Source organism: Callorhinus ursinus, unplaced genomic scaffold (genome assembly GCF_003265705.2).
Source record: "Callorhinus ursinus isolate GAN/ISIS: 27379988/994484 unplaced genomic scaffold, GSC_fseal_2.0 scaffold5, whole genome shotgun sequence".
NCBI lineage: Eukaryota > Metazoa > Chordata > Mammalia > Carnivora > Otariidae > Callorhinus > Callorhinus ursinus.
Window position 1 is genome coordinate 75299246 of NW_027397067.1, and position 13124 is coordinate 75312369.

At 55.6% G+C, this 13124-nt stretch overlaps 1 protein-coding gene across 2 annotated transcripts in view; it reads right to left on the reverse strand.

The window, feature by feature from the left end:
* Window positions 1–453: 453 nt before the first annotated feature.
* ZFAT (zinc finger and AT-hook domain containing) overlaps window positions 454–13124 on the reverse strand; it is a 191568-nt gene continuing 178897 nt past the window's right edge. For both annotated transcript variants that reach the window (XM_025871171.2, XM_025871172.2), the window contains one exon: window positions 454–1391. In XM_025871171.2, coding sequence (XP_025726956.1) covers window positions 1152–1391 — 240 coding nt within the window. In that variant the 3' untranslated portion in view covers window positions 454–1151. The remainder of the gene's footprint in view (window positions 1392–13124) is intronic.

The following is a 13124-nucleotide window of genomic DNA, read 5'->3' on the forward strand; positions in this document are numbered from 1 at the left end:
GATGTCAAGAGCCCCAGGGCTGGGCAGGGCTGGGCAGGGCTGGGCAGGGCGCAGGAGGACTTGCCCTGATGCCCCTACCATGCTGTGCACAGGGCAGAGGCTCAAAAAGGTATGGGATTTGCCATGGTGCCTGGACCGCCTCTCAAACAACAAAGCTTCTGTCAGCTGATTGGACCTCCCAAGGGCAAGGTAGAAAGCAGGGGCGCACATGTCTCAGCTGCAACAAATCAAGCGTCAGGCCCCAGGAAATAAAAGGTAAGACCATTCACCTCCAACCACAGGCCACAAAGCAAATCCTAAAATGCTCTAGGGGGAGGAGGGGCATCATCATCTACATGTTAAGGCTTTGGATCTCGGATGGGGAGGCTCTGGGGGGGGGGTGGGCCAAACCCAAGATGTTGACTCAGAAAGGGGAAGAGTAAACCATCCAAGCTAATGGAGGAACCAGAGTACTCAGGCAGAGAATGTTTTTATTCTACCCACCACATCTCACAGAATGGGAGGTGAATAGTAAAAAGTGCATTTTTTTTTTTTTTTAAAAAAAAGCAAACGAGTTCTAAGACATAAGCTAAGACCCCACCTGTCATGGGAGTGGGAGGGTCATCAATTGTGGTTACCGCACCCGGTAACAAGTGCCCTTGATTCGGGGGGAGGAGTGGGGAGTAGAATCTTGCAGATAAAGCCAGGACCCCCTCCCCTCCACCCCCCAAGAGGTGATTCAAAACCGTAAGGTCACTTTCTCTGTGCTGGCTGGCTCCCTTTCATCAGGCTGCAGAGCGGTCCCAGAGGAAGGTTCGGCACCTGGACGGGGTCAAGGAGTTGGGGGAGTGATTTGGGGCAGATGCTGATGGGGACTGGGTCCCTGTATGAATCTTGAAGCAAAGGGGCGATGCGGTATGGGCCATGTGGAAGGTGGATGCAAAATCTTTCCGGAAGCAGAGGATACAGAGGAAGGGGGGTATATGCGTTTGTGCTGGAGGTGGGGTCCTGTGTTGCTGGTGATGCCAATCGCCTTGCCCACCCAAGGTAGGACTAGGAGCCCCATGTGGCCGCCTGGGCAGGAATGGCAGAGGAGAGAGCCACGGAGAGCGCCATTCTGCAGAGAGCCTGGCGGGCCTGCCCCGTGGCGCCCACCTGACGTTGCGTGTCCTCTAGAGCTCCTGGGCCTGTGGCCCCATGGCCTGCTCCTCCATGGGCTGCATGGCCTCCTGCACGTAGACGATGAACTCCGAAGCCTCCCCGCCCTGAGTGTAGACAGTCACCGTCTCGATGCCCTCCACGTCGTCAGAGGACACCACCAGGTGGTGCTGCTCGGCCAGCTCTACGGAGGCCTGCTGGAGGGTCTCCTGGATCATGACTGTGTGGTTGGAGCTGGGCTCCTCGTCCGTTACCTGTGTGGGGGCAAGAGAAAGGTCACACAGGTCCTGCTTCTCGGTCCGGCTGTAACAACAGAATCACAACTACCGCATAGGGAGCATGTAGTACATTCCAGGAGCTTGTCCCTATGCACACAAATGCTCTAGGTTTGCTCTCATCCCTGGTTTACAGATGGAGAGAGTGAAGCTCAGTGCTGCAAAGCAACATGGCCACGGGCCCCAGGGGTGGCAAGTGGCAAAGCCCAAGTCGAAACCCAAAGTCCAAACTCTTCTCTTGACGCCAAGCTGCCTCCCGGAGAGGTGTGGGGGTTGCCAGGGTTGCCCAGGATTGCCAGGGTTGCCAAGGGTGTGAGGGTCGGAAGGTAGCATAGGAGTGATTTACTGCAACCACGTGGAAGGTTAGGTGGGTGGCTCCTGGAAATTCACAGCTGGTCCATTTGGCGGTGAGAAAGGGGCTAGGTTTATCCTGGGTTTTCTGTCTTTCCACACACTGTGGGAGCTCAACTCCCTGTCTGAAGATCAGTCTCACTTTGGGAAAGAGTAGATGTCCCTGAAAGAATGATTTCCCCCAGCTGCTGTCGATCGACACCAAGGACTTAGCCATGGTGAGAGGTGGCCTGTTGGGGGGATCTGCCCCTGCCGTGCGGCTGGGCGGGACGGTCGGGGGAGGGGCACCTGTCCGTAGAGGGGACCTGACTTCTACAGGCAGGCTTTTCTCTGCAGCTCCAAGCAGGCAGATTCCAGACAAAGCCAATTTCAGCTGGTGCTGCTGCCCTGCACCCCTGACCCTGTGGGCTCTGGCCTGTTTTAAATAACTACCGTCTTTGATCTTCGTTAGAAAAATAATGGGTAAAGAACATGGGAAAAATAATGGGTAAAGAACAGGGGAAGCCTCTGAAAGAGCTGAGAGCCAGGAGCTGCAAAAGTAACGTAAGGGTTAGAGTACTAGCCCAGGGAGGGGGTCTGGGATGGTTTGGGGAGGTAATGAGAGTTCTTAGGTGCGTGCAGGGATGTCAGAGAGGAGCCGAGGGACATGTGCTTTGTCCTGCACAGAGCAGGGCTCGAACCACAGTTCACCACTGTCTGCTGGGAGGCCAGGCACCTACCCCGCAACCCTCAGTTTTCCCATTTGTAAAACAGGGACGAATGTGCCCTCCGGAGGATGGCTGGGAAGGTAAAGGAGATTCTCTATGCAAAGTGAGTGCCTCCTGACAGCACTGCCTTTTCCGTGCCTGCAGCATTCATTTAACAAGACCTTCTTAACGCCCGCCAGCTGGAAGTTGCGGCACGTCCGTTACTTGTCAATCCAGCCACGCAGCCCAGCCTGTGTCATCATAAAAGGTCCCGGCAGACTAAGCTCCAGGCAGCAGGGGCCAGCGTGACCTGGCACCGCTCCTTCCCAGAGCCAGGCCGGACGCACATGCAAGCACTCAGATTTGCGGAGTGACGATCTGCTGGGTACCGGGTGCTGGGGCAGGTGCTGGGGCAGGTAGTGGCCCGCTGGAAAAGCCCCGTCCAGTGGGGCAGACACAGGAGCAGAGCGGCAGTGTTCCCATCCAGGGCTGGCGAGCCAGGGAAGGCCTCCGGAGGAGAAGCAGGACGGGCTCCAGGCAGAGGGGGCAGAAGGAGCAAGGCCCAGGACAGCCAGCAAAGGCCGGTGTGCTCAGGTAGCCTCCGTGAGCTCCCGCCCACAACCCCTGACGCTCTGATTCCTCTCCTCCCAGCTGGTGTCTGGCACGGGAAGGCCTCCTCCTCCCCGCCCATCTGTTGTCCCTAACAGCCATGACTTCACGCTCCCCAGGGGCATGGGGGGCCCAACTGGCTCGCAGGGGCCCCCCCTCTGGCCCTGTGACTACCAGGGTGGGCTGTGTCAACAGGGGGATTGCATTTAATTGAGAGAGAAAAAAGGAAAGGCACCTCGGGGGTGGACACCACGCAAAGCTATGGATTGGAAGGCACTTCTAATTTGCACTGAAAGAATTCACCAGAAGCCAGAGAGCTATCCTAAGTGGAAAGTATTAACACATTTAGCCTGATTTGTTTCTCCAGAATGAATCAGGACCTCTTTTTTTTTTTTCTTCTTTTAGTGTTTGTTTCCATTTCATTTAAATGGGAAAATGTACTGTGAACCAAAACTTTGGAAGTAAATACCGATTTATTTCACACTGAAAGAGGGTGCCTGCCAGAAGGCCGGGGGTGGGGGGGAGGGACACACACAACGAATGTGTTTCTCTTCTTGTCAGGAAATTCTGGACGAAGGAAAAGGTGCGGGCCGGGGCGATCTGTGCTGAGGCCCCAGGACCTCCCACGTGCAAAGCCAGCCGCTGCACCTGAAGTAAACAGACACACATGCCCCTGGGCATGCGCGCTGACCGGCGGCCACTGCGGTCAGAGCCAAGGCTGAGCTAAGGAAGTAGTCACGACCGTGATTCCCACGGGCTGAAATTCCCGTCCCTCGGAACAACGTGAGTACCGAGAGCCCCGGACTGACAAGGGCCGAGGGCAGGGCCACGGAGGAGGGCACCCTGCCTTTGGTGACCGGGGACTGCGGCCTCCTGTTTCCAGGACAGCTGAGTTCTCGGACACTGGCGGCGGGGAGGAGGGGGTCCAAGGTGACCCAGAGGGCTCTGGCCCACAAATGTGGGGAGGAAGACAGGCAGAAACCAAGACGAGGCCGCTGGACTTGGAGTAAGGGTAAACTGTGTGCTTCCTCTGTTGCATCAGAGCCCAGGGGCGGCTTTGAGGAGGGTGGTGGTATCTGCACGTGGCGGGAAAAGGCTTTGCAGGCAGAGGGCAGACAGTGAGCAAAGAGCAGGCATGTGGGCAGAGTTCTGTCTTCCCCCTTCCAGAAGGCCCTACGCCATCTCCCACTGCTGAGCCAGCCTCAGCTTTCCTGAGACACCCTCTCCCGACTTCCACAACCCTCCCCTGGGCTCTGTTCTGAGCCCTCTCGCAGATTCGAGGCTCCCCGTCCTCGGCCTCTGCTCCGGACCCCTCTCTGCGTCGACACTCTGCTCCGGGCTGAGCCGGAGGCACCGAGCTGCAGGCCACAGGGCCATCTGCTCCTGGGGGGCCCCCCCGGGGGCATCTGTCCAATGTGCCAAACTCAAAGGAGGGAGGGAGTGCTAGCCAGGAGCGGCGGGCGAGGTTCACGGTCAGGACTGAAGAGCCCTGGTCACCAGCTGAGGGGCTGAGACTTCATTTTACAAAGGAAAACACGGACGGTTTTCAAAGAAGGGCCTGTCGAAACCCAAAGTCACTGGGTCCGTGGCACCCCGCCAATGGAAACTTGCCTAACGTGAGAGGTTAAAACTCACTGAGTGTTACATTTCTCTCACTACCCCTTTAAATATTTGTTTATTTGTCCGTATCACCTTTTCTAAGTACAAAATCTATTCAAAAATAATTCTCTTTCCTTTTTTCCCCCAATTTTCAGCTCCAGGGTTTTGTGCAACAGAATCACCATTCAATCCATCCACTGCTAATTATGAGAGCACAGTAAACCTCAGGGCTTAATTCACCAGAGAGAGTAATGGAGACAAAGCTAAGTGCACCTTTTGCAGAAGTCCTGCAAGGAGTATCTTTCTCGGTGGGCACAAGCGTAACAAGGGCTGCGTGCCGCTGCTCAGTCACCTTACTTAGCCCCCAAAACAGAACAATGGCCAGCGTCCCCAAAGCCTGGCCGTCACCTGCTGTGGAGCAGCATTTACGTTTCCGTGAGCTTTCATCAGTGACTGACCCTGCCACCCCTCCAGCTGATACGGGGAAGAGAATGTTGCAGAAGGAGGACTGATGGGGGTAGGGAGTGGGCATGCCCTACAGAAGGGGTTTGTGAGGCTCTGCAGAGGGAGCCCCTCCCCACCCTCACACACTCCACGTTCCACATTCCTGCAAACCGTGGACCTTCCCCATCCCGGGGAGCCCAGCGTCCCCCCAGCCCCTTGCCGTTTACTGAACTCGTGCTGGCCAAACCTGCAGGGCGTCTCAGGCTGGGCATTTCTGAATGAAACCTTCGGTGGGCCAGTGACTCATCCAGGGTCAAAGAGCAGGAAAGCGTGGTCTGGGGGACCCCTCACCCACAGACCTTCCTCGGCTGGGGTGGTAGGACAGCGACGGGGGGGATCACACGCTGCAGGTCAACTGGGTTAATCATTACCTCACACAGTCCAGTCACTTTTACAGCCCCTGTGGAGCTCTCAACCACTTTCTCCATTCAAAGTGGCCTCTCCGGTGGCTTCAACTAGTAGCTCAGGCTTAAAATTGTTCCCCACAGTAGAAATAATATGGCTTCACAATGTCATTATCCCCTGAGACGGGTACTCCACTTTCCCCAAATGCTGTATCTAACATATCTTCCAGCTAAATTATTAGCAGCAGAGATAGCTTAATAGAAAACCTTAACCCAGAGGACTGTACAAATTATTCACTAAATCAGGCTCTGAGTTCTGCAGCTCTGCCCACCTCAAGCATTCTTCTAGAATCTAGACCAGATGGCTGTCAGACCCAGGCACTCTGCTGGGCTCCATTTCTGCTGAGGAGTGGCTGCCTGCCGAGGCAAACGCTAACGGCGACTGGGTCGCATGGCACTCCAGGGGACGTTTCAGTTCAGAGCCAGGCGAGGGCTCTGGCCTTGTGAGGGTCCTGCTGCACCCGCGGGTCTGTGGCCCGGTGGAGGCGGCAGACGGGGCACTCATCCTGGACACCGGGCGGGGCGGGCTCCTGAACACTGGGAGGCCAACTGCGGACACCTTCTCAGGTCCCTTCCACTGCAGGGATTCTCGGACTCCGTGGCGTGCTAAGAAGAGAGGGCTGCGCCTTCAATGGGCATACTGACAGCATGGGACTCTGCCAGGAAGGAGCCTGCAATGCCAGGACCACCCCCTTCTTCTTGGTTCTCGGCCTGGCCTCCTGCATTCAACCCCGTGGGCACCACCTGTTTCCACGGCTTGACTCCCTCTTTAAAAAGAACACACTGACGGGTTCCTCTGCCTGAGTGTCCACATGCCTCAGACACAGACGCTCACAAGAAGGGCCTCGAGGGCAGAGACAGGAAGGACAGCTTCCTGCCCCAACACCCTGTCCTCAGGAACCCCAACGCTGGCCAGAAGTACACGGAGGGGGCTGTTTTGCCAAACAAGATGGCGCCCGGGAAAGCCAACCCCGGGACAACACTTCACTTCTGTGCACAACCTTCCACGAGTGGGCTCAAGCCCCACCACACGTCCCCTCTGCTATACACCGCACCAACTACCCCCTCCCAGGGACATCGAAACAGCCCAGAGACATTCAAGGGCATCACAACATGACAAACAAAAGACCAATTACGGGAAGACAGAGCTGTGTCTCACGGCTGAATCCCACAGAGGTGGCGGTGAGCCAAGAGGGGAGGCTGTTGCTGGCGGGGTACTTCACACACCACATTCCCATGCGGCCCCTGGGTTACAATGAACCACTCGAGGGCGCCACGCCTCCCACCCAAGTCTTTCAAAACAGCGCAGATAACCGCCTGGTGCCTGAGTCGGTCAAGCTCGTGCCAGAGGGGCTCCGGTCCACAGGAGCTCCTCACAAGCTCCAGCACCTCAGTTTAACGAGAGTCCATGATGGGCGGGACTGCAAGAGGCCAGGTGTGGGAGACACGAAGACTCTAAAACAATAGCTGAGCTCCCACAAGGAGGCAAACTGGGGGTTTGCCATGTGTGTGTCTGCATTTGTACACAGGCAGGGTGTGTGTGATGTGAGTGTGGGCATGTGTGTGCATGTGTGCGAGGGGTGTGTACATATACACTTGTGCATATATGTGTGCGTGCATCTGTGGCCAGGTGTGTGTCTGTATACGTACATGAGTGTGAACAGATGTGTGTGGGTGTGCATATATCTGTGCATGTGCCTGTGTGCACGTGTATATGGGCAGGGTTGTGTGTGCATCTGTCTACGAGTGTGGGTTTGGGTGTGGAATGGCCATATATAGGTCCCTAAACTTGTGTCATGCTCCTTCTCTGTCCTTCCTGACACTTCCCATTACACTTCCTCAGTCTGCATCTTATGACACTACTTCCTTTCTTGTGTATCTGTCACTTCTCAGAGTGACCTTAACAGGTGGGCCCTTCACAGTTTCCGGAGTCTTTCCAGAGCCCTTAGCTCATTTAATTCTCATGCAGTGCTATGAAGAAGGCAGGGCAGGGACGACTGCAGCCCTATCTTTTGGTGAAGTGTTTCCCTCAGTACAGGAGACCCCACAGCTAGTAACACATGATTCTGGAATGTGAAGCCAGGTAAGACCGTCCAAGGCCTACAGTCTTTCTAACTACCTCTGTCTACCATTTGGTGGCTTCTTGTGACCCTCAGTATGAAGCCCAGATCCCCAGGGTGGAGAGACAAGGCCCTTCCTGCCCTGACCCCTGCCTCTCCCCATTCCCCCACCCCACCGCCCCGCCCATGCTCATCTTTGGTTCCTGAGCACACATGTGTCCTCTCCTGCCCTTGAACTTCTGCCCTTGCTGCTTCACTTGCCTGAAGACTCACCCCACCACCTTTCCCTGGAGAATCAGGTGTGTGCCCTATCATCCGGGGAGCCCCCAGGCACCCTGAGCTGACCCCCATCACATGAAGCCTGACCACACCTGACAGACAGGAAACAGTGAATCCCTGTTTCTTGGATGAATCACTGAGAAAATGAGTATAAAGTCTAAGAAATGTGCCACCCTTGCTCAAAAACCACCAAATACAGCAGAACTGAGAGGGTGCCAGTCCCGGGAAAGAGTCACAGCAGGGACATGGGTGAGGCCCCTGAAGCCTGTGTCTCCAAGTGCACGACATCACCAAGGCCGCCGCTGCAGCCTCTATGCGCTAGGCCACGTTGCATGGCACTCAAGGGGACGTTTCAGTTCAGAGCCAGGCGAGGGCCCTGGCCCTGTGCGGGGCCTGCTGCACCCGCGGGTCTGTGGCCCGGTGGAGGCGGCAGACGGGGCGCTCAACCTGGACACCGGGCGGGGCGGGCTCCTGAACACTGGGAGGCCAACTGCGGACACCTTCTCAGGTCCCTTCCACTGCAGGGATTCTCGGACTCCGTGGCGTGCTAAGAAGAGAGGGCTGCACAGGAAAATCCAAATACAACCAAACGACGAGAATGATACAGAACACCGCAGTCGATTCTTTTATGTGAAACGTTCCTCTGTGCATGTTTAAGCTCTGAGGAAGAAGCCTCATTTTTCCCAGTAATTGAGGTTTCACTCACTGCTGAAATTGTAACCAGCAAGAGCTTCCTCTAGCCTTCCCAGAAGTGGGACCGGCAGACCCACCTCACAGGGTTAGCAGGCGAGGACGTCCACCCTAGGTTAGGTGTGGCGTTGTCTGTGTCAGAAACAAAGGGACGATGGTAAATACTGTCCCGAATTCACAGAAGGAAGTAGAGATATGAATGGATGTGGTGTGTAAGAAAGCACCGTAAATTTCCAACTCTAGAAATATGTATGTAGATACAGGACTAAAAGAAGGGAATTACGAGCAAGAAACTTGGGGCAACATCAAAAGATACTCACTGGCAGGGAGAAACCATTCCATGCATCAGTGAAGATTTAAAACCTTTCAAAAAGGACAAAATGCACAGCAAGGGAGGAAGGCCGTGATTCATCCTTCCTGGGGAGACAGCATAATGCCTCCCCTCCGCCCCATTTTTCTTTTGGTTGTAAGTAGACAGTAGATGCTCTTTCTTTTCTGAAAACACTGATCCTAGAAACAGTCCAAAGCCCAGGTTGTAAAGACAGCTCGCGGCAAGCAGTCGCTGCATCCCCAAGTGCGTCCTGGTTCCCAGAGGCACTGCAGGGTCTGGGGGCCCACCCGCGGCAGCCCCATTCTGAGGCCCCAGGGCACAGGGAGCCCTCCTGCACAGACAGCCCTTGTCCACGGGTCGCGAGGGCCCGCCTGCAGGGGAGGGAAGGGCCCACTCCGTTCCCTGTGACGGGCGCCTGGAAACATTGGACAGATGCCCCTACTGGCCCTGTGTCTATCACAGGACGAGGGCAAGGTCTGTGTGTTAGTCAATCCAACTGACCCCCCAGACAGGGTTAGAGACAGATGTCAGGGCGGCAAAAATGGCTAGACATCCAATCTTTCTTGAATTTCTCAAGGGTCTAAGCACAGTTTGGTGTGGTCTCAACAATCAACTCGAGACAAAAAGAATCCTTCTCTTGGAAAGTGGTAAATGGGGTGGACAACATGGTCTCTCTAAGCACATGGGAAAAGCGAGGGATGACGGGGCTGGTGCCTGAGGCAGGGCAGGTGGTCACGTGTGGTGCTCACAATGCCAGAAGGGGCCATCCCCTCCGGCGGTGGGTATCTGATGCCCTGACCCCACCACCCCAGGGTCCCTCCGTGTCCCCTTCCAGACCATGCCCACACAGCACCCGGCTTACAGCCAGCACTCAACACACATCTGAGCTGAATTATTCAGGAGATACTGTAAAGCTGAACTCAAACAGAACCAGAGCACATTCCCCATGACAGGGAAGGGGGAAGGCAGTAGCTTCTTATTGCCTACGAATATCTTTTGATATTTAGACAAGTTTACTGTCTAAATATGCTTCACTTCCTTGACCTTTAAGCACACATATATTGAACTTTTATTTAGTGCCAGGCACTGACGGGGGTGCTGTGCATCCCCGTCAGGCCCCTCACACAGGGGGACACGCTTCTCCTTACAAGCCTCACCCATCCACAGATGGCAACTCTCAGGGTCATTCTTCTCACCGAAATCCCTCTGCTGCACTTTGAGAGCACTTCCCTCAGCACGTCGCTCAGAACAGAAGCCCTCCACCCTCCCTGATTTTTCTCACCATCACCCCAAGCAACCATCCTTGCAGGCCCTGGCCTTTCTCAGTGCAGACCTGACAGGCTCGATAAAGATGTGGTGACATGACAGACCCCCGCCTTGCTCTGCCATCCCCAGGACCCCTCTCTGTGCTGGAAAGCACTTGGTTTCTTGCCTCAGCAGGCGGACTCCCCCGATTCCACACTCTGTGGCCTCTAGCAGTTTCGCTGGCCTCTTACATAGTGACCTGAGCCTCCACAAGCCCAAGCAGACAAGGAAAGTGAGGCGGCGGCAGCCCGCTGTGCCCCTCCCGGGCACTCCACAGAGCCACAGCCCCCACCGAGGAAGACAGCGCTTCCACGTTCTGCTTAAAGAATGTTTACCACAACACATCATAAACCGTTCCAGTCACTCGTCAGACTCATCCGGGTACGTTCATTAGTAGCAGAGGGGATCCAAGGGTGGAAACAGGAACTGTGGATCCGTCATCCTCTGAGCACTGAGGCAGCTTTGATACCCACACGCCCCTTTCTTCGCCCTTTGTGCTGGTCTCTCTGAGCATGAAAATACGCCGACCTTTACTCTCCCCGCAGCGTCGTCCTTCCTCTGCCTGCTCTCCTGTCTGTGCCCCTTCTGGCTCAGAACCCTCCCCCAACTCCCCTTTACTTTGGGCAAGGGGCTGTTGGGTGTCCTCAACCATTCCACACCAGCCCCGCCCTCCCCGCGCCAGGGCCCCCTCTGGAGGAATGACTCAGAAGGTCTCAGCAGCAGGGGCGGAAAAGGGGTCAGACTGTTCCCAGCCACAACCATGTTAATCTACAAGATGCAACTATCTGTTTACCTGTCTGGACCAAGTAACGAACACTCCTATGAAACCCTGGGACTCCTAATACCAAGCACAAGGCCTAAAGAGCTGTGTTAGTACTTGTTCACTGGACAGAAACTTCCAGAAGCAGAAACAACTATGGCTGAATTCCTCACGCACAGAAAGGGGATAAGGAGCTACGTCACTCCTAGGATGGGAGCTAAGGTTTACTGAACACTTCGTAAGACTTCATGCACATAATCACATGTAATCTGTACATTAGCCCCATGGAGTAGGTTCTAGTATTTTCCCATTTTACAGATAAGAAAACAGAAGTTCAAAGCGGAGAAGTGCTTTGTCCCAGATCACATACCATTAAGTGACAGATGGGCGTTCACACCCACCCAGGCTGGCTCCCTTTTAGCCACGTGTTACCTTCCCAGCTTTGCCATGGGCTCGTTCCCCACCTACGGGACACGGCCGGGGGCTCATGAAGTGCGCGTCTCAGGAGACACCTGTGTGCTGCCCCTCCAGGGAGGCCTCAGTCTCAGAGGCCTGCACTCCCGTGTCAGGGCACCTACAGCAGCTGCAGCCCACGATGCTGCTCAGCATAAGGCCTGTGGAAGGCACCCGAGCCCATCCGGCTCAGATGTCCGACATCAGATCCCCCGTTCACGATTCTGAGCACTCAGGAAGCCTCCAAACATGCCTCCAGGCCTCCACTCCGACCAGAGTAGGTAGTACACTGGGCCACACCTGGGCAGGGGCCAGAGCTCTCCTGTCCTCCAGCAGTGGAGAAACTGGGAGGTGGGGGGGGGGTGCCCCACTCATTACTGTTCTTGGGGACTCTGTCACAGACCACATCCTCTGTGCCTGTACTCACGCCTTTGCCTTCTGCCATCAAATGGCGGTGCTCGGGTAGAGTGGGATTGTACTCCGACCAGAGTCCCATACCGTGCGGTGTTGCTCGCCTGCCTGATACGAACTGCCCTTCACTTCTCATCTGCATTCAGTGACGGTGCTCATTTCCTATCACTGCCTAACCAATGACCACACAGGGAGTGGCTTAAGACACAAAGACACAAATCTTTCTGCTTCTAATCTCACGGAAGTCGGCCATCAGGTGAGGAAGTTCTGCTTTCAAGGACTCAAGGGACTAGCTAAGGCCCACCTGGCTACTCATCCTAGCTCACGGTCAGTTGCACCATCTAACGACACAATCAGAGGAGTATGGCTCATCCTAGCCACAGGTTCCGGAGAATACCTGATGTGGACTTGAGAGGTCAGAAAGGGCTGAGGGTGTGGCTTTGCAGCTGACACCGAACAACAGGAAGTGAGCCTGGCAGAGGCTGCTGATGAGCGTTCTGGGTAGAGGGTATGAAGGTGGGAAGAGAAGATTAGCAGACAGCCGGTGGGCAGGTGCATAATAATAAGCAAGGGGGTGGAGGGAGGGAGGAGGGCCAGGCTGCTATGGGGAGGCCACGGTGAAGGCCTAGTCCCAGTTTACCGGAGACTTCCAAAATTACTGGAGGTTTGTAAGTGAGGGATGCTGGAATCTGGCTGACATTCTGAACAGCTCCCTCTGTGTGCTATGTGGAAACTGGAACTTAGGGCAGCAGGAGTGGAGGGAAGGAGACCAGTGAAGAGAAGGTCTGTAAACCAGGGTGGGGAGAGCTTCTCAGATTCTGCCACGCACACGAATCAAGGCGGACCAGGGACAGGGGCAACATGCGGTCTGACTTGCGAGGTCTGGGGTGGAGCCAGACCCTCTGTGTTTCTAACAAGCTCCCCGAAGCCAACACCAGAGGTCCGGGGACCACGTGTGGAGCAGCAGCTGCTTAGATGGAGGTGGCAGCCTTGGGACATGGGGACATGTGAGGTGTGTTGTGGGGGGAAGATGCCGCAGCAAGGGGAGGACGTGCTGATAATCCCTTGTGGGGGTAACGTGAACCCCCAGGTTTCGGCCTGAGCACTGGAGTGCAGAGTGTGCACTCACAGGATGGGGAGGCTGACAGAGCTGGGGAGAGAGGGCTTTGAGGTCCCAAGTGCTTATTTTGGGGAACTCCACCAAGCAGGACGGAGGCCACTGTTCCAGTGGGAATGAAAAGCGGACCCAGCTGGCGGCAACACCGCCCTG